Genomic DNA, 22,324 nt, shown 5'->3' with positions numbered 1-22,324 from the left:
GTGCGGCACCAAGTGCGGGATTGACGGTAGAACGGACGCGGAGAAAAAAAGCATTCTATAATACTTCCGAGTAAATTTTCTCCAGAAGAACAAAAGTTTTAGGACTTAACACATATGTACTATTTATCATTCTTTGTACAAATGACATGTTCCTTATATTTTTTTGTTTTATTTGTACTTGTACTTTTACAAATAAAGTTTCATGTTACCCCACTTCCATAATTAGCAAGCGGAAACGTAGTTATTTCTTTTTGCGTAAATATTCGTAAACTCTGTCGATTTCTTTGAAAAAAATAGAGGCAATGATTTAAAGTTTAACAACTGAAGTTTCAAGTGACGGGTGTAAATTGTAGGATTGATTGTTGGTTGCTTAAACGTCCAGTGGCAAATATGTCATGCATGTTCAGGACGAGAACAAGTTAGCATTAATACAATAATAGATAGGTTTTGTAATAGAGGCGATCCGGGAAGATGGTTGAGAAAATTTGGACTGACACTGGAAAATGAGGGTATATCATGTGAGCAATATGCCAAACATGACCTAAAAAGGCAACTATGTTAATTATCTATCAGTCATTTTGTCTCCGAACTTGTACATCAGTGTACATCATTTCCAACTCAAATCACACAAAAATATTTATAAATGCAAGTGGATACTTGGGACTGGCTTTAATCAGACTCTAACGGGACCTGGTTTTATTTTTTTTAAATTTTTGCCGAATCAAGTTCCCATGTATTTCTCAGCCTACGGTAACTTTCTCAGGCCTCATTCTGATGTTGCTGTCTGTCCTGTCTAGACTTGGTCTATGATATTACGAAGCTAGCACTTTATTTTTAAAATGTTTCCGAAACTATATCAGATTTACTCTGTACAGCCAATGAGAATGTTTACACTTGGAACACAGGAAATGTTATTCGGCAAAATAACCAAGTTAAACCACTTTTCTACATTCCATACTAACAAACTATTTTCTATATGAGTTTCAAAGTCTGCTTGTATTGTGCTATTTTGCCTTATTCTATCCGTATTCTCATCCAGATAAATTTCCTTTTTCCATTTTGCCCGAGCGGTGTTTTTGACGACCATTTTAACACCGATTAATAGTTGTACAGTTCCCCGTTTTTTTACACATCATCCTAAGTTTCTATAGACAAGATTTCTATTTCCAAAACAAAATTTCATTGGGATACGGCGTGCATCGTGTAAAAATTATACAGTGCAAAGGAATAAATTATTTTTTGAACTTAGAAAAGAAAATATACCTACCGACTTTAAAAATTTAATGTACGGCAATGCTTTGTTTAATATGAACATAAACACGCTAATTTTTATAAAAGTGCAGAATTATATTAAAGAGACCAATCGCTTTTCATAGTTTTTAAACATTGTGGTTAAATATATACCAATAACAATGTTATTACTTTTTGTCGACTTCGAATGAAATTGTTCATTTTTTCCTAAGACATGGATCATCAATTTGATTTTATTATCCATCAGTTGACAACAACACTTTAATTTAATTGTTCAAAATACAATAAAAACTTACCTTTTGAGTGAATATTTATTCCAATATTAAAACAACCTATTAGGTTGGTCTTTCATAAAAATTTACGGTCAACTCGACTTTTAGGAATCGTTGAACCATGTCGTTTAAATTCTTGTTAATTTCATGTCTTCATATTAATATTGTTTATGATGTTATTATTATGTATTTCATATTTGTTCGGATATGTATTATTTGTATGTAATGGAGAAGACGTTCTAAGTTGCAAAACTTGTGTCCAATCCTATTGTCAATGTTTTTTTTGGACAATAAAATATGTTTAAACTATCATGAAAAAGTTTTATTGCAAAAATAAACTAAGAGTAAAATAAAGTGATAAAACTCAGTCTATTTTGCATAAGAACATATATAGATAAATCGTGCAGATGCTAAAATATTGAAGAAACAGAATATGAATTAAAAGTAAAAGTAAAAGTAACGTAATACATTTTTAAAGGTTAACAATGAGCAGAAGAATTGCCGGAAAACGATAAAACAATCTATGTCGAAAAGTTAACCGTTTCGTATTGCATCAAAACTCTCGGCACTCTGCATCTAGAAAAAGTAACCGTTAAAAATGTCGCATAGTTATGATTATTTCTTTATTATGTAATCACTTTGTGATTGCAGAACCTGCTGCATTGGCTTGTATGTGTGAACGTTATTCGATAACGTCAGGAACGATAACTCGTGGCGTAACGTCATTCGGTATCGTGTTACCTTAAGTGAGGAGGGAAGGCCTCATGATTTCACGAGCAAGAGTCATTTATACACTCAAGAAGAGTCCGACTCTGTACTGAAACCTGAAAGAAGAAGAAGAAGAAGAATGTATCATAAAAAAAAATACAAGATTTTTTTACATTTAAAAGAGGGGCGAAATTAAGATACGAGAGGGACATCAGTCAAACTCGTATATCGACAATAAACAATCTAATTAAAATATTGATCTCTGATTTCGTATATGTAGGTGTCATACCACCAATTACTCCCTCAAATTTAGAACGTATGTGAAAGTAGGCCTACTCGGACAAAAAAAAGTGCATTTGATGTCATTGTTCACCTAAACTAACAAACAAATTTGCAGAAATGAAAGTTTTGTTGAAAGAGAAATATATTAAGACCATTTTGAGCCAAAATTTACCTGTCTATGAGTTTGCATTAAAAATTGAGGATTAATGCGCTCCATAGTATACTAATTTAAGATTTCCAGAAAACCAGGGGTTATTTTTAGTGGTACCTCCTTTCGGAAGCTCTCTGCTTTCTTATATGATTTTGAATGTATGTTGTAAATTGGCATGCAGAAAGATGACACCTGTACAATTCAGGATATACCTAGTTTCTATGAAGTTAAACTTAAGGTAAAATATTTAGAAAGCTGTGAAAATTGCAAAATTTGGTTGAACAGATAGGGACTTTTAATTGGTGGTATGACACCTGTAGTATAACGAAATCAAAGATTAATATTTTAATTATAGTCGCCGTCACGTAAAATTGGCACCATGTTTTTAGTAAAAAAAAGTTTAAATATCGACCGCGTTTACTAAAGATCATGTTTTTCAATTAGCGGAATAAAAATCCGGTCCAAATATCTACTACTGTCCTACCTTTTATTGTGTTTGCACTGTATAATCCTGACCTTCACATAATTCAAGATTATTTTGTATGGTGGAATCCGACATTGTTATTACCGGAAGTGTTGCCGTGGAGTTCCACGTGCTCTCCATTTTCTTGTGTCTCTCGGAGCTTTTCGTCATCTTTACGTAAAAAAGCGCGGGAAATTGTATCATCAATGACAATGATATTACCGGAGAGTAACGAATGTTATGGAATAAGGGATCCTCATAGAAACCAAGATGGCGGTTTTACACTGTAAATAATGTTGAAAAATGTGAAGGTCAGGATTATAAAGTGCAAACACAATAAAAGGTAGGACAGTAGTGGAAATTGGACAGGATTTTTATTCCGCTATTTGAAAAACATGATCTTTAGTAAACGCGGTCGATATTTAAACTTTTTTTTTAACTAAAAACATGGTGCCAATTTTACGTGACGGCGACTATAGATTGGGCAATAAACTGACAACGCCATGGCAAAAAAAGAAAAAGACAAACAGACAGATAATAGTACACAAGACACAACAAAGAAAACTAAGAACTTAATAACATGAACCGGCCAAACCCCACTAAAAACGAGGGGTGATCGTATGTGCTCCGGAAGGGTAGGCAGACCCTGCTCCACATGTGGGACTCATCGTGTTGCTCATGTTATTACAATCCCGGTAAATAGTATAATTCGGAAGTCACATTCGTGTAAACAATGGTAAAGGGAACGTGATTGTTATTATGACATTAGTAATTCTGTGCATCGTAAATAAATTATCGCTTGCCACACACGTCGTCTTAATCAATTGTCATTGCAATAAATATGTACACCTCTGACACTCATATACATGTCTGAGGAGCCAAAAAATTCTAGAATTAAACTTTTTTTTTAACCCGATTTTTAGGTTTATATGACTGCGAAAATAATTGGTAAAGTACAAATCATATTTTGGAACGCTTTTTTTTTTTTAAAGTGGTCAATTTTGATGATTGTCACATTTTTCATCAATTTTTACCCATTTTGAGAAGAAGAAAAAAACAGTTCCACAATTAAACTTTTTTCATACTTTCACTAAGATGTACCAAGTGGACCAATCTGAATAAATTTAACTAAAAAAAACTATAGGTATAGGTGTAAATAAAAGAAAGTTTTATAAAAAAAAATTGTTGCTTTTTCGTATTAATTTCCTATGCTGCCAATTTTGTATATATGGCATACCTGCCACTGAATTGTCACTATTTGCGGGGGATTTCCCCCATGGAGGATCCCAAATGGAAATTTTGAAAGAGCAATTTTGTCCACAATTTAAACAAAACAATTAATTTTACAATGGCTCTAAGCTTGTAAAGGTATGATGAAGCCAAAAAAACAATAGTAAATTATATTTGAAGGCCACCTTGAAGGTTTTGTTGGACTATATGAGCCAACTTGCATGTTAAAACTCCATGGGCATTTTTAAAAGTTGGCAGGTATGATATGGGATTATTTTCCTCCTTTCTTTTTTTTTTTGGAAAAAAATGAAAATTCATCTTCTTTTAACTTCTTCTTCTTCTTCTTTAGGTTTTCAGTAGTCCTTCAATGATCTGAAGATTATTTACTGTTTGCGCGCGCAGCGTGGCCTATATCAATAACACTAAAATTACGAGGTCCAATTTGTCAGCCGTCATCACGTAAAAACGACGAATCACAGAATTCAACTTTATATATAACTAATATAGTACTAAGGTGTAGATTAAAAATTACACCACTCCAGGCCCTTTTGTTTTCCACGTAATTAATATTGCCAATAATTAAGAAGTTCCGGGTCGAGTCCGCTACCGATACCAATAGTATATTCACCTGTTACCTATTACCTTACGGTACGTTCCGCATCTGACAGGCGCACCACTTAACGTTGTATTCAGGACTAATATTCTATATACACGGGTCATAACCACAGGGTTAACTACTAAATTGTAAAATTGTTACCTATTGTAGTATTTTAATCAGTAAGACTTTCTAAGATAACAATACGAATACTAAAAATCTGGACTAAAAATAAGGCGTATAGGTACAGTTTTCAATTTGTTAGTGGGCATGACGTAAAACAGCAAAGCAAAGAATTCAACTTTATTTATAACTTATATAGGACAATGCTGTTGATTAAAAAATACACCATTCCAGGACCTTTTGTTTTCCAAATAATTAATATTACCAATAACTGATAAGTTCCAGTTCAACGGGTTCAAACAGAAAGACTTGAAAGCAGAGAATGTATCTTATAATTTGTCAGCCGTCATCACGTAAAAACGACGAATCACAGAATTCAACTTTATATATAAAATATAGTACAAAGGTGTAGATTAAAAATTACACCACTCCAGGCCCTTTTGTTTTCCACGTAATTAATATTGCCAATAATTAAGAAGTTCCGGGTCGAGTCCGCTACCGATACCAATAGTATATTCACCTGTTACCTATTACCTTATCTGTACGTTCCGCATCTGACAGGCGCACCACCAAACGTTGTATTCAGGACTAATATGCTATATACACGGGTCATAACCACAGGATTGACACTACTAAATTGTCAAATTGTTACCTATTGTAGTATTTTAATCAGTAATACTTTCTAAGATAACAATACGAATACTAAAAATCTGGACTAAAAATAAGGCGTATAGGTACAGTTTTCAATTTGTTAGTGGGCCGTGATGACGTAAAACAGCAAAGCAAAGAATTCAACTTTATTTAAAACTTATATAGGACAATGCTGTTGATTAAAAAATACTCCATTCCAGGACCTTTTGTTTTCCAAATAATTAATATTACCAATAACTGATAAGTTCCAAACCAACGGGTTCAAACAGAAAGACTTGAAAGCAGAGAAAAACTGTGTATCTTATAATCGACATGACTTTATCAGATGACAATACTAATACTAAAATAAGGCTTGCGCATAGTTATATACTTTAATTAATTCAGTCACGGACCCGTGATATCACGGGTGTGTTCTAGTATATATTTACAAAAACAAAGACAAAAATATATGGAAATAAATTTGAGGTGCGTAATTTAACTTTTTTTAAAAAGGTGATTAAAACTATGTACATAGGCTAATAATGAGTTAGATGAATTTGTGGAGAACAGCTGGTGTGAGCTGTTCTCTAAAAGTGTCGACTGTGTGCACACAGTCGGGGATTCACTTGTTGTCGGAGATTCACTTGTTGTCGAGTATCGAGTTGCGAGTTAAGAAAGTGAGTTGCGAGTTACGAAAGTCGAGTTGCGAGTTACAAAAGTCGAGTTGCGAGTTACAAAAGTCGAGTTGCGAGTTAAGAAAGTCGAGTTGCGAGTTACGAAAGTCGAGTTGCGAGTTACGAAAGTCGAGTTGCGAGTGACAAAAGTCGAGTTGCGAGTTACGAAAGTCGAGTTGCGAGTTACGAAAGTCGAGTTGCGAGTTACGAAAGTCGAGTTGCGAGTTACGAAAGTCGAGTTGCGAGTTACAAAAGTCGAGTTGCGAGTTACAAAAGTCGAGTTGCGAGTTAAGAAAGTCGAGTTGCGAGTTACGAAAGTCGAGTTGCGAGTTACGAAAGTCGAGTTGCGAGTGACAAAAGTCGACTTGCGAGTTACGAAAGTCGAGTTGCGAGTTACGAAAGTCGAGTTGCGAGTTACAAAAGTTGAGTTGCGAGTTAAGAAAATCGAGTTGCGAGTTAAGAAAGTCGAGTTGCGAGTTACAAAAGTCGAGTTGCGAGTTACAAAAGTCGAGTTGCGAGTTACAAAAGTCGAGTTGCGAGTTAAGAAAGTCGAGTTGCGAGTTACGAAAGTCGAGTTGCGAGTTACGAAAGTCGAGTTGCGAGTTACGAAAGTCGAGTTGCGAGTTAGAAAAGTCGAGTTGCGAGTTACAAAAGTCGAGTTGCGAGTTAAGAAAGTCGAGTTGCGAGTTACGAAAATCGAGTTGCGAGTTACGAAAGTCGAGTTGCGAGTGACAAAAGTCGAGTTGCGAGTTACGAAAGTCGAGTTGCGAGTTACGAAAGTCGAGTTGCGAGTTACAAAAGTTGAGTTGCGAGTTAAGAAAATCGAGTTGCGAGTTAAGAAAGTCGAGTTGCGAGTTACAAAAGTCGAATTGCGTAAAAATATGGAAACTAAAATATTTCAATTTTTTGGTGTAACTGATAACATTTCGGAATGATGATTTCTTATAGAATTGTATATAGTGTTGTTGATTATTTTTGTGGTTTGGACTCTATCTGAGTCTCTTGTAAAAATAAAATGGACTAGATAATCACTACGTTTAGTATTTTCTGAAGAAGCAGATAGCCTTTTGAAATACAGCAGATGGCTTGCATTTTAATTATTTTTAAATTTCATACATTGCACCGTCGTATTAAACGTAAAGGGACATAGCAACTAAACTATATTTCATATATGTAAAACACCCCTTCTGCAGATTTCGTTTAAAGTGGGCTTTTTGGGGCAGCTGCGGAGCCGGGCAATATTCGTTAGGGACCGCAAAATTTATTGTTTGTCAGTGACACTCAAAATTGAGGATGTTAAAATTATATATGTCTTATGCATTGGCTAGAAATGAAGGGGATATGATGGGCGTGAATAAAACCAGTTTAAACACGCCGCTTTTTTGTGTCTGACCAATTTCAGTTACCTTTAGCCTTTGTTGCTCTTGTATACATTTTAATTTTGGTTCATCTTTATATTTAGCAGCATAGAATGGCGTCTACATTCTTTATCTATCTATATTGTGTTTCGGGCCTGCTCAGGGCTCCCCCTAGGTGTGTGATTTTTCGCTGTGTTAATTTGTAGACCTAATGACCTTTGGTTGAATTGTATATTTTGATTTGGTTGCTGTCTTTTTGACTCATTCCCCATTTTTATTCTTTATTTTATAAATGTAGCTGTCAAAGATACTATTGTAAAAACTATATTTGCGCCATTTACAGGTAAGATTTAATTGGAAAGTATAAAATGATTATTGCTACATCGTGATTTCATACGTATTTTTTTAAAGTCAGTGGCAGATCCAGAAATTTTCATAAGTGGGGGCCCACTGACTGACCTAAGAGGGGGCCCGCTCCAGTCACGCTTCAGTGATTCCCTATATAAGCCAACACTTTTTTTTCCCCAAAAAGGGGGCCCCTGGCCCCGCCCCCTCCTAAATCCGCCTCTGAAAGTATTGGGTAACTTATTAAACTGAGTCACTTAGGTTTAAACTTGAGTTATATAGACGTGTTCACATGTTTGATATTGTCAATTATAAGTTATTTTAAACTTAATTAAATTAAACATCAACCCAACAATGTTAGATCTGTAAATTTGCTTTCGCAAATTTTTGGTTCTTCCCTCGCCGGGATTCGAACCCATGCTACTGTGATATCGTGACACCAAATCGCCTGCACTATATATATATGTTATAGAGTAAAATTACTTGGATTGTAAGATGATGAAGTTCGCAATTTGAATATTGCTTATAGTGATTTTTTGTATAGCTCTCCCTTTCCATTCTTAAAAAGTCAATATACATTTTAAACCTAGATACTTATAATTGTAAACACATTCTATTATATCTTTTTCGCAATACAAATATTCTTTTAAAATTTTTCCAGGTTTGTTAAACATATTAACTTTGGTTTTATATAGAGTGACCTCTAAACACTCGTGTTTGAAAGACTTGCCTTGGAACTAGACAAAAAATAACAAGATCCTCTGCATACATGAGGCACTCAATTTTGCGGTCATTTATATCAACAGCATCTAGGGTTTCATTTAATGCATCCGGTTAAATTCTTTTATAAAAATCTTAAAAAGGTTGGGATTCAAAATATCCCCTTCGTTTACTTCAATTTGGGAATACAAATTAGAAGTAAGCACATTATCTATTTTCGCACATAATTCACTTTTATTATACATATCTGTCACGATTGCATGGAAATTACTACCTATGTTTGGCGGCAAAAACACACGTTTTTCAAAACGATGGATGTAATAATGAAAAAGGAAAATATCGATCTTCAATCGGATTTAAAAAGTCTATATATATATATATCGATGTAGTTTTAAAAAGATTAATCTTATTTGAATCGATCTTTTTTCAAGGTTTAAATGTTTAGATCGATCGCTTTTGTCAGGTGAATGTTAATATATATTCAGATATGAAAATAAATCTGTGCATGTTCGGCGTGTTTAAAAATGATGGATGGAATACGAAAAGTAAACATAAATTCGGCTATTTTTTTTATTATCTTCTAAATCAATAAGTTCTATTTGTTTGCTGCAAATCCTCATCTTCAAACGCATTGGCCGTTCGTTATTTAGAGATAGATATATAGTTTACACACATATCTTTGTTTAATGACTTGTGATGTACGATCCAAAATAATGATTAATAAGTCCATACGAAATTCCAATGAGCAAACTATTTTCTCAATGATTTTGCAATGTGTTATTATAGTTTGCGCGAGATGCAGAATTTCCTTTACTATTCTATTTTTAGGATTATTTGTTTACGAAAGGTAATTTATGGTCAGATCGGTTCTTTTTTTGTTGTAGTGTAAACGCATTGAATTAAATAAGATCAATCTCGTCAATTAAGGATACATAATTTTTTTTTTAAATGCTTCCAGAACTTAACTTATATTAGACTCTAATAAATAAGTATCACATAAACTGTTTCAAATCCCACAATCACGGGAATAACTAAGTTCAGGTGCATGCATGTTTTGTTTATCAAATATGAATCAAACCTGAAAATTCGGTGTAAACAATATTTTTTTAACTCGCAACTCGACTTTTGTAACTCGCATCTCGACTTTTGTAACTCGCAACTCGACTTTCTTAACTCGCAACTCGACTTTTGTAACTCGCAACTCGACTTTCCTAACTCGCAACTCGACTTTCCTAACTCGCAACTCGACTTTCCTAACTCGCAACTCGACTTTCCTAACTCGCAACTCGACTTTTGTAACTCGCAACTCGACTTTTGTAACTCGCAACTCGACTTTCGTAACTCGCAACTCGACTTTTGTAACTCGCAACTCGACTTTTGTAACTCGCAACTCGACTTTTGTTACTCGCAACTCGACTTTCGTAACTCGCAACTCGACTTTTGTAACTCGAAACTCGACTTGCTTAACTCGCAACTCGACTTTCTTAACTCGCAACTTGCAACTCGACGATAAGAAACCCTCGGCGGAGACGCCACAGCGACTGTTTGCATTGGCAATAAGTTCCACTGAGTTATGGTATATGGAAAAAATGAATATTTATATGTATCTTTTTTGGTTGAAATGTGTCTAAAAGTATAATTATGGTTTTTGCGGGTTCTACTGTCTGATGGTATGAGAATAGCAGATGGTATAGCTACGAGTTGAGGTACTATTTTGTAGAACATTATTAATCTTGTGCGTGTTCTTCTTTCCTGTAGAGTTGACCAGTTTAGGGTGTTTATCATATCTGTCGGGCTACTGATGTTATGGTATCTGTTACAGACATATCTGGCAGCTCGCCTTTGGACCATCTCGATTTTGGAGGTTTGTTCAACTGTGTGAGGGTCCCACACTGAACATGAATATTCCAGTTATGGACGGACTAGTGCCAGATATTCCTGAGTTTTGATGTTCTGACATGATGTTTTTAAGTTTCTTTTTAAGAAGCCCAGAGATTTGTTGCCATTAGCTATGATGTTGTCTGTATGTTTTGACCATTTTAGGTTCGATTGAAGTGTAATATCCACTGAGATTTAGCTGAAGAGACAAGTTCCAGTTTGTGATCGTGGAGGATATAGTCATGTTTGAATGGGTTTTTCTTCTGTGAGACTGTAAGGACTGTGCATTTGTCTGGATGGAAAGCCATCAACCAGTCTTGCTCCAACCTAGCAGCTGCATCTAAATCTAACTGGAGTGCATCACAGTCACTTTGAGATTTGATGGTTTTGTAGATGATACTGTCGTCGGCAAACAGTCTGAGCTTACTGGATGATAGGTATTCTGGTAGGTCGTTGATATATACTGTGAAAGTACTTTAATTCGTGGGTATCAATTTTCGTGGTTTGAGCAATATTTACATGTTCGTGGGTTTTTAAATTCGTGGATTTTAGTTTTTTTTTTTGAAATAATTGAAAAATTAAAGCCTTTAGAAACGAAGGTTACAAATTGTCTGGATTGAAGGAAATTTCAAAGTAAACATTGACCGTGTAAATCGTAGTGATAACACTAAAAATTTTAAAAGTGATCAACAGGTTAAAGACCATCAAAGGTGTTAATTAGGCCATAAACATGTCACTAAAGAAAACAGTAACATACACAAATGCTATAAACGTATCTTGAAATGTCAAATTATTCTTATCAAAATCATTCCCAGCATTAGATTATTATTTCCCATATGTAAGATAAGGTGTTCATGAGGATATAAAATGAACACTTTATTATACTAACATATCAATACCGGAAATCTGAATTTCATCCATCAAAAAATATTTTTTATGAGAATTAAAAGATCAACAGTTGTACAGTTTAGGTTACAAAAGATTAAATGGGTATAATCCGGCATGCGGTTGTAGTTCTGTAACTGCTATTAAAGTGCTCTCAGATTTGGCGTTATTCAATATATTTTCTAGATCATATCAGTAGTCAAACCTACCGATAGGAATCTTTCCATGTCTTGATAACAGTGGTTGTTTTATTTCGTTGGACACTTAAATTCGTGGATAAAGTCATCCACGAAAACCACGAAAATTGGTACCCCACGAATAAAAGTACTTTCACAGTACCAAGAATAATACTGGGCCCAGGACTGTGCCTTGAGGGACACCTGAGGTGACTGGAGCCAGGTCAGATGACTCTCCATCCAGGACAACTGTTTGTGTTCTGTCATTTAAAAATGCAGCGACCCAGTTGAGTGTTTCTTTTTGAATACCATAATATTTAAGTTTGTATAGAAGTCTTTTATGAGGGACTTTGTCAAATGCTTTGGCAAAGTCCATTATAATTAACTTGACTATGATTATGGAAAAACTACATATCTCAGAAATTTGGAAAGACAAAAATGAAATGAGATGTACATGTTTCTGGTAATATCATTTCTTGTACCCCTCACACATTTTCTCTACATTTTTCTAAAGACACTGACTTGATTGGTAATTAGCCTATAAAATTTGAAAATTTTAATTTATTACTCAAAAACTACTTATTTTAAATACACACAATTTTTTCAGAGTTAAGTTTGATTATAGACTAATATCTTTAAAATTTTCCACTTGTATCACATGTTTTGGAAATAATTCCGGAATGAGATTGTACTGAGACTGAAACGTCTTTCTTTTATGTAATCTAAAACGTTGTACTGAGACTGAAACGTCTTTCTTTTATGTAATCTAAAACGTACTCGCGTATTGTGATGTCTCGAATAAAAGCACGTCCCACAGTATGTTCAGTACTTTGATATATGATTGATATACACTACGACAATATTTGAAAAAAATACAATTATAATTATACCATAAAAATAATTTGCATAGTTTTTATATTGTGATATTTTTCGATTTTTAGTTTAGAAGAAAATAGATTTTATTTTATTTGTAATTTGTAAAATAAAATATTTATGCTGAATATCAAAACAAGACATCATGGCGGCAAAAAAGAAAACAAACAAATCCTCTTCCTTGAAATACTTTATTTTTAGTATTAGTGTCATCCTGATGGTGACAATGAGTATATACGCATGGTTTTTATATGGTAAACACTATATATCTCACATTATGAGTACATATCACACACACTATATCAGCTAATGATGAGATGCCAATTCGACCCACTTTAGGAAAAATCGCACTTCTCCTGTTAATCAGCTCTCCCCACTTTCCAAAAATGATTAAATCTCATTTAATTTCTTCCTGCCATCTCGGCCCACTTATGAAAATGGGTAAAAACATGATAAATATCTGCCAACCCGCCTCACTTATGAAAACTTATCTACAGTGGAGTCCCTGATGTCTGTGCGGCTGGTGATATCGTACTTCTACTTCGGGAAGAATCTGTTTTAGCGGACCCCGGAAGTTGGAAGATGCACAATTTATGCGCATGACCGATAACCCCGAGTTACGTTGCTATGCTGAAATATAAACAGCGGCCATTTTTTTTACCGCTTCGAAAGACGTCGATGTAAATGATTTTTAAAAATTGATTTTAACTAGTGAAACTGAACAATTAAAAATAAATAGAATGCACTTACCCATTTAAGCTTGAAAATCATCCATACTAGAATTAAGTGTGTTTGTTATTTCGTTTAGTACTCTTGGTTTTTTAGATGCAGGTTGTGGTACACTGACGGTCATGGTTTCTGTCGTAATTAGGGCTTGTTTTTGTTTTTCCGGATTATACACTTTTTTAATAAGGTTAATAAATGCTAGGAAAGGGTCGTCAGAGCCAATAATATATTTTTTTCGTACACAATATTGACTGAAATAAGTGTCATAAAGGGATTTTACTGTGCCGTATTTTGGAAGTGATTTTTTAAGTGCTCGCCAAGTACTTTCAATCGTATTTGTATGCGCTCCTGTTTCAGGGTCTACAAAATTTACAGAATGGTTGACTTTTAAGTGTTCAAATCCCTCAGATCCTAGACAATCATATGCCTTCCAACAGTCGCTGATGATTGTGGTTCCTGGTTTTATGTTGTCTTTTATTAATTTTAACAGTGTTTCTTTTGTCCGATTTTCTACTGATGCAAAAAAACTTTTTTTGCTGTCTCTTTCTATACCTCCAAAGACCCACTGTCCTTCAACTCGACGCCCTTTATGGTATTTTCTTTTTCCAAATTTACTTTCGTCTATTTCTACGATAACGTTTTCTCCACCTATTTTTTCACTGTCTATTTCCAAAATTTCTATGCAAACTTCACGGCAATAATTGTACCAATCTACGATTGTTTGATTACAAATAGAAAGTTGATGTTTAACAAATTCTTGGTCTATTTTGTAAATCCAGAAATAAGTGATGAATAATATTTTTTCCAAACTTAAATTATGTCCTTGAAACCATGATCCGTTTCTGATGGAGACCTTTTTATTGCATTTTTTGTTGCTACACTTCCAATAAAAAATGTCGTTTGAAAAAGAACTGTCTTTTCTTAAACTGAAATGTCCATGGCTACACTTTTTACATACCTCTCCAGATAAATCTAGAATTAATCCTAGTGAAAAACACCACTGAATAATTTTCTCAACACTTTCACAAATAATAAACAAATCTTTTAACTTGATCGGCATTTCCGTATTTACATTGTAACAGTGTTTGTAAACACAGCTGATTTTACGTTACGGTTGACTATGACGTCACTTATTCATGAATATTCATGACATAGAGGTCACAGATAATGGAATTTTTATCACGTGATATACCTACCTGAGTTACGGAAGCGTAGACATTTTGTACACTTACCAAGACGTATTTCTACTATATTTTGTAATTTTCATTTAAAAAACTGTTTAAAACAACAGTTTTTTAAACAAAACTTGACCTGGGGAGTTCGATTTTGACCTTCTTTTTTTGATTTTTGGCCTATTTTCGTTTTTAACTTTTTGGCGGGACCAATTCCTATATATACTAGTACTTACTATAGTTTCCCGTACTTTTTATGGGGTCCGCTAAAGTAGAGGTACTCCTCTACTTCTGCCGGTTAGTGACCACCGTCATCATGTTGACCATGTTGACTATTCTGTCACTTTTGGGTGTGCGCAAAAATAATTTTGATTAAAATATCAAACAAAAACAAAAAGGTGCTATACAAATATTTAACTGTGGGGATTAAAAACAAGTGCATTAGCTGATTTCATCATATCAACACAGAAGCATAAATAAAATTGTTTTTTGTTATTGTTTTACATTTCAAGGGATAAAAAAAAAGAATAAAATTGATAAGTTCAAGAGTTAATTGATAACTATAATCCTGTGATTTTCAAGATTTGGCCAATTTCCATTAAAAAAATTACATCATCAGATAAAATTTCAGAGTTCGCGAAAAAATGTTGATGTTGAGGACCAGCATATTTTCTTCAAGGACCACCAGTGAAAAAAAGATTTCACAAACTCTGAAATTTGTTTTATTTAAGTCATTTAAGTCAAATTTATATCAGATTAAAATAATTTTTGCTCTGCATCCTTGGCAGTACATGTGTTTGGTTCAAATTCAGCTATATTTCGTAGTATAAAACCTTTCCTTTATTCAAAATAAGCTATTTTTGGAAGGCATGCACGAAATCACCGGACATTGGAGGAACTCTCAGAACAGGGGGTTCCCTATAGCTAATTTTGGATACATATTACACAAAATCTTGAGGGTGAAACCATACAAACAGAAGATTTTATGAAATGAAAGTATGTTATGAATGTGTTCACACAATAGTATCCAATTATTGGTTTTGTCAGTTGAATGAAGAGAAGGCATAAGTCTTAGGTGCGCTGATACACCTGACTGCACCGTATATATATTTGTGCGTTTATCTTGTTTCTAGTGTTAACATTTCACTATAGTACTTCATTTTGTGTAACCATGCCAGAAATTGCCATAATCATGATAATTGACTTATTGAGCAAACATATTGTATGAGAATAAAATTATGTAAACATTCATATGATTCTTGACTAAGTGATCTTTTTAGTTGACAATATAGGTAGAAAATGTTTTAGTTGACAATATAGGTAAAAAAACTAAAGTCAATTTCTTTTACAGTCAGACAAACCCTAAAACAGTTTGGCAAAGATTTTTGGCCGATTTATTTCTGATAGACAGTGCTGCTGCATACTTAAAATATTTTATAGTATTCAAATTTGTTATAGAAAATTTGTCAATGGAATAACACATAACAAATACAATATAAGCTAAATATTCAGAGTTGGAATGGTATGCAAAACACACAAGACATTTATTCAAGAACACAAATACTAATAATTTTATTCCCTTATCACAGTGCCCATATTCATGATATTAGGGCAGAATAATTACAGTTTAATTATGACTACAAGACAAAACATACAATACTTAAAACATGATTTGAATGATTAAGTTGATTAAAACATTGAACAAATATTATACATTTATTTACAGTAAATATATGTTCTCTTTATCTTTTCAGAAAGATTTAATAAAAGACAGCATACCAATCAATCTTCAGAATGGAGCTGGTCAAGCCTATCCTGGACATCTAAAGATACAGACAATCTCAACATTGTACTTGAAATAGTCACAGAAGATATACAGAAAATTTATATAGTACTTCTTCCAGCAGTTTGTTTACTAGTTCCAAGGGAGACAACTTCGATTATATCTGCAGTTTTTCTGACATTAGCAGGAATTGTGACATTTTGTTATTCAAAACATATTTACAGTCAAAAGAAAAAAAGACGGAAAACTACAGTAAAAGCGGAGAGTAATATTGAAAATGAAGACTGTTTTATCATTAAGGAAGAAACAGATGGATTAACGAAATCCAAATCTTCAAAACAATCCGGTTTTAAAAATTGGTTGATGTTTTGGCGCAGGGGACAACATCCAGGAGGAAAGGCAGAGAACAAAACACAAAATAGAGACACAAATGTGACTTCTTATTTATATCCTACAAAACTGTATAGCTTATTATCATTTAAGAAGTTTTTAATTTTATTTATATTTTTAATATTTTTAGTTAGTATTCCATGGGAATATGTTCGACTGTTTCAAATTGAAGTAGCTAAAAGAATGGCAGTAATGGGGAAGGTAAGTTAGATTTGTTATAAATGTGTAAATTTTCTTGTCTATGCTATAGTAGACTCAATTCATTTGTTTGCAACTGTCCTAAGTCAGGACCCTGATGTTCAGTGGTTGTTGTTTGTTGATGTGGTTCATAAAATTGAGAATGGAAATGGGGAATGCGTCAAAGAGACAACAACCCGACCAAATAAAAAACAACAGCCGAGGGTCACCAACAGGTCTTCAATGTAGCGAGAAATTCCCGCACCCGGAGGCGTCCTTCAGCTGGCCCCTAAACAAATATATACTAGTCCAGTGATAATGAACGCCATACTAATTTCCAAATTGTACACAAGAAACTAAAATTAAAATAATACAAGACTAACAAAGGCCAGATGCTCCTGACTTGGGACAGGCGCAAAAATGCGGCGGGGTTAAACATGTTTGTGAGATCTCAACCCTCCCCCTATACCTCTAACCAATGTAGTAAAGTAAACGCATAACAATACGCACATTAAAATTCAGTTCAAGAGAAATCCGAGTCTGATGTCAGAAGATGTAACCAAAGAAAATAAACAAAATGACAATAATACATAAATAACAACAGACTACTAGCAGTTAACTGACATGCCAGCTCCAGACTTCAATTAAACTGACTGAAAGATTATGATTTCATCATATGAACATCAGGCACAATCCTTCCCGTTAGGGGTTTAGTATCATACCATCATAACATATATGAGAAGAACATAACCCGTGTCATGCCAACAACTGTTTTTAGAATAAATGTGTTTAGTTCCGATGCAAAGACCTTATCAGTGACTCAATATTAACGCCAAAATATGCAATCTTTAATGACTTGACAACAGTATCGTAATTATATCCCTTCTTAATAAGTCTATTCAAAGGTTTTGTAAGTTTCTGGGGTGAATACTGACACCTTTGTGCTTTATAAAGAATATTACCATAAAAAATTGGATGTGAAATACCTGAACGTATTAGAAGTCTGCATGTTGAGCTATATTTACGAATGATGTCTTTATACCGATGATAAAATTTAGTAAATGTTTTGACTAGTTTGTGATATCGAAAACCCTGGTGTAATAATTTTTCAGTAATACATAAATTTCTCTCGTTAAAATCTAAAACATTGTTACATACACGAGCGAATCGTACAAGTTGAGATATATAAACACCGTAAGATGGTGACAAGGGAACGTCACCATCTAAAAACGGATAATTAACGATAGGAAATGAAAAAATCATCCCTTTTATCATAAATTTTAGTATTTAGCTTTCCATTAGTGATATAGATATCAAGATCGAGAAAAAGGCAGTGGTCATTGATAGTATTAGCTTTATTTAAAGTAAGTTCAACAGGATAAATTTCATTAATATACATACTGAAGTCGTCATTATTGAGAGCCAAAATATCATCCAAATATCTAAAAGTATTATTAAATTTGTTTATCAGATGTTGTTTCGATGGGTCTTTACGTGTTTCATGTTTTTTTATAGAATAGGCCGTTGATTTTCCCTTTTGAATGGTTTAACACTAGTCGTTGTTGGGGCCCTTTATAGCTTGCTGTTTTGTGTGAGCCAAGGCTCAGTGTTGTAGTCTGTACTTTGACCTATAAGAGTTTACTTTTACAAATTATGACTTGAATGGAGAGATGTCTCATTGACACTCATACATTGCACCACATCTTCTTATATATATATCTATTGTCCATGCTAAAGTAGACTGGAGATGAGATTATGAAATCATTCTTGTTAGTGATCAATTGATGATTCACCAGGGAGGGGGGATAATGAGTATTTTTCTTAAGAATACAAAGAAATATTTACTAAAATCACCCACATTCATTGTGAGAATACAACAAGAGAGGTTGGAAGCTATATACATGTATTTACATTTAGATCACAATGAAAAAAAATCAGATTTAATTTCAATCTATAATATACATGTACATGTATATATATTTATGACTGTATGGTAAGGAATACTCAAAATTTTAAATTGTATTGTTTCAATAGCTGTTACAGGATTAATATCACAACAATTCAGACATACTAATGTACTGTAACATACAAATGTTTGCTAGGAAATCTAGGTTTCTAATAAAAAAGAATGTGTACTTGGTCTTTTAACCTACATGTTAAAACATATTCAATGACCGGATAAATTTTTCAAATGGAACTATATTTCCACAACTTCCAACATGTTTTTGTCTTAGCCTACAATTATCCTTAAAACATGCTTTGAATCTTTTTTTACAGGGAGTTCCTAGTGAATGCTATCCAGAGAGAATGACAATCACAGAAAGTGTACGGTATTGGATGCTGTTACAGTTGTCCTGGCAACATGATCCTTGTGAGAAATATCATACAGCTTTATTAGTCGATCCGTTATGGGAGATAACTCCGTTAATGGTAAGATATCTAGATAGAAAAATATCAAGATATGGTATGAATCATTGATTGTTAATATGACAACTCTCCATCAGAAAACAAAACCTATATTGCATAGTTACCTTTTAAAGACACTGAATTGACTAATGCAAAACAACTCAACAAAACAGTAAATGAAAGAACAGATATGATAAACACTACAACCACTAAAAACAGGATCCTGACTTAGGACAGGCACACACAGAATGTATGTGTTAAACTGATTTAGTCATTTTTGGGGTAACAGAAATCAACATGCTGTGCTGATAGGTCTGTAAATGACATTTCAATTGTCTTGATAGTGTTTTTGGTGTTTGCTTTTCGATGTCTTGTTTTTTGCATATCATAAAACTACATTCTAGGTCTTGAAGATTGATCTTTAACTAATTAAATATTTGATAGTCTTAGATTATCAAATTTTATCAATTTTTGCTGAAAGATTAAAATTCTTGTATCTTATTACAGAATTTAATTGGAAATGTTCTTCACTAATAATCTCCCCTTTGTGGAACTTGAGAAAGAGAGATATCTAACTTCATTGTCCCTAACAGTTTTTGATGTAGAGCCAATAAGTTTGTTTCCCTTTCAATATATGCCTTGCTAAATAGAAAAGCATGAAATATATTGTGAAACATTCAGATCAACCTATCTTAAGTGTGAAAAAAATCAGAGGTATTAAATTTTTGAAAAGATTGCTGGATTATTTATGTATGTGTGATAATTTATAATTTGACATAAAAACTAATAGAAAAACAAACTGTATGGTATATTAACCCATGATATATATACTGCTTTTAGACAAAGCTTGAAGTGAAAAGAATTAACAAACTTTTACAGCTTGTGAACTTGGTCTTCTGATCTGCATGTATACATATTAAGTAATCAAAAGCACCCAATAGCTATATGACTGGCAGAAACCTTTTAAAAAAAAACAGAAATTGAAAAATTAGACAGAAGAGATGTCGGACAAATTAGATTTATATTAGTTAAAAAAAAATAAGAAAGAGAACCTAATCAGATTGAAATACAGCATTGTACACAGATCTGAGGTTCTATTCTAGTGATTATTAAATCAGCTAATACAGTTTCTGCCTTTAAATTTATGAACTTGTGCAACATTTAGATTTAACCTCTGGACCCAAAAGGTCTTTAAAACAGAAAGTAGAATGGAATTGTCAGATGCTAGTAAAATGAGTAAGCGTAGCATAGACACATAGTCCATATTTTAATCAGATTAAATGAAAAACATCATTATTTGTTCAGTTAGAATGACTTGTGATTCTGCAACCTGAAACCTAGTTGATGTTCCCAATCTACTTCACGTTGCAGTCTGTTACATCATCTTGATAAATTCAGAATAATTTTCTGATAAATCATTGCCTTTGTAAATTAGAGTTGTCTACCCTCCTATGCTACACTGTATTTCATTGCATAAACTATTTTAAGTATCAAGGATTTTCATTATTTTTGAATTAACACATGAAGATATATTTTCGTAAAAACCTGAAATCTTTTTGTCATGCTCAATATTTAAATGAGTATAGAATGAATTAAGGGCATACGATACAGTTTTGAACCTGTATTTACAAGTTGATGAACATTTGCATATAGGCTATTTTTCACCTGATTAAATCAAATATGTAATAAAAAATATACCTTCATGTGCTACTTTTTGAGTAAAATGAAGTCGAAATTTTGTATATTTGCTCAAAATTCAGATTTGTGTCCGTATTTTCTTTTTCGAAAGAAAGACATAACTTTTTTGTTTTAAAAGATAAACACAAATGGTTTTTTGTTGAATAATCGTTAATTTCTGTATTTTATAAGTATCATTAAAAATTATGCAATTTTTATTCAGAAATAACTCATATTTATCAAATGTTCATGAATAGAGGAACAAACGTCATTTTTTGCTGCATGTTTATCAAAATTAAAAAAATTCCTCTATTTACAGTTTTATAAAATTTGGGTCACATAATCTCCTTGCAAAATGAAACAAATTGCCGTTTTAAAAAATAGGGGTCCATGCACTCGTTTTCAAATTAAATCAGTTTGAATGATAAAAATCAGTCGAAAAATGCATCTTTTCCCGATATGTCATAGTTTGACGTCGCAAAAATAACATTTTACGTTAGCAATGTCATTACCTCCCCTGTAACTGTATCGTATGCCCTTAAAACAGCTATGAATAATGTTTACAAGGACTTTTTGAGATTGTTCTGGGTTTTGTAATCAACATTTAATGTGCGATTTAAAGCTACATTTTGTCAAGATTATATCAAGATATTTAATAATAATATTCTTTATTTCCAGGTTCTTTCATCAGTTATAACAAGATCTCTCCTTCATCCCATAGAACTTTTCTTTGGTGGGATTGGTAAAAGTTTTAGACTTTTCTTCAATGAAATACCAGCACAATGGCAGCCTATTATGCTGATTGTTATTGTTGTAGTGTCTTTATTGTCAATTGTGATGCTTTGTGGGTACAGGATATCACTACCATTGATTCTAAAAATAGAACCAAAAACTCCACAATCATGCAAGACAAAAAGTCATACAGGACGTGATTCTATAGATGGATATACAAAAACAAATAACTTTGATATAAAAGATAGAAAACAGATAGAATATTCTCAGGAAAAGTCATGATAATTATGAATAAAGTTTTAATGCAGCATATGATATTCTCAGGCTAATAATATATGGTCAGATTTTGTATAGATTATGCATGGAAAATCTAATTTTGTGGGATAAAAAGAAAACTGCACCATACAATTTCACCATAAAATGTGAAAAGATAGCACTTAAAACATGCTTATAGATAAGAAAACGAAAAAAATCTGGTCACCTGACTTGTTTCCTTGCTATTATATGTTAGAATAGGTTAATTCACAATACTTTCCATTTTATTTATTTTTTTATCTGAGTTACCTCCCTTGCTATCTGAATTATCTCCTCTTATGTGAAAAAAAATGAATCAAACAAAATTTTGTGTTTTATAGAAAAAATACATA

General features: G+C 33.1%; 2 protein-coding genes across 4 annotated transcripts in view; one reads left to right on the top strand and one right to left on the bottom strand.

Moving 5' to 3' along the window:
• The window catches only part of LOC139497370 (uncharacterized), a 33,479-nt gene extending 11,490 nt beyond the window's left edge, over nt 1-21,989 (top strand). The window contains exons 1-4 of one of the 3 annotated variants that reach the window (XM_071285581.1): nt 10,907-11,125; nt 16,267-16,886; nt 19,140-19,292; nt 21,624-21,989. In XM_071285581.1, the coding sequence (XP_071141682.1) occupies nt 11,074-11,125; nt 16,267-16,886; nt 19,140-19,292; nt 21,624-21,959 (1,161 nt within the window). In that variant the 5' untranslated portion in view covers nt 10,907-11,073 and the 3' untranslated portion in view covers nt 21,960-21,989. Of the gene's footprint in view, nt 1-10,906; nt 11,126-12,751; nt 12,869-16,266; nt 16,887-19,139; nt 19,293-21,623 lie in introns of those variants that run through there. The other 2 variants (XM_071285580.1, XM_071285582.1) reach the window with 2 other exon arrangements.
• On the bottom strand, nt 13,369-14,720 carry LOC139499237 (uncharacterized). The gene has a single exon (XM_071287912.1). The coding sequence runs from the start codon at nt 14,398-14,400 to the stop codon at nt 13,369-13,371; it is 1,032 nt and encodes a 343-aa protein (XP_071144013.1). The 5' UTR covers nt 14,401-14,720.
• Nucleotides 21,990-22,324: the final 335 nt, after the last annotated feature.

Source organism: Mytilus edulis, chromosome 12 (genome assembly GCF_963676685.1).
Source record: "Mytilus edulis chromosome 12, xbMytEdul2.2, whole genome shotgun sequence".
Lineage (NCBI taxonomy): Eukaryota > Metazoa > Mollusca > Bivalvia > Mytilida > Mytilidae > Mytilus > Mytilus edulis.
Note: the sequence above shows the minus strand (reverse complement) of the source record. Positions and strands in the feature narration are given on the sequence as shown.

What these genes read in the sequence shown, in the direction of transcription:
- LOC139499237 (XM_071287912.1), bottom strand. Translation starts at nt 14,400, where the DNA reads ATGCCGATCAAGTTAAAAGATTTGTTTATTATTTGTGAAAGTGTTGAG.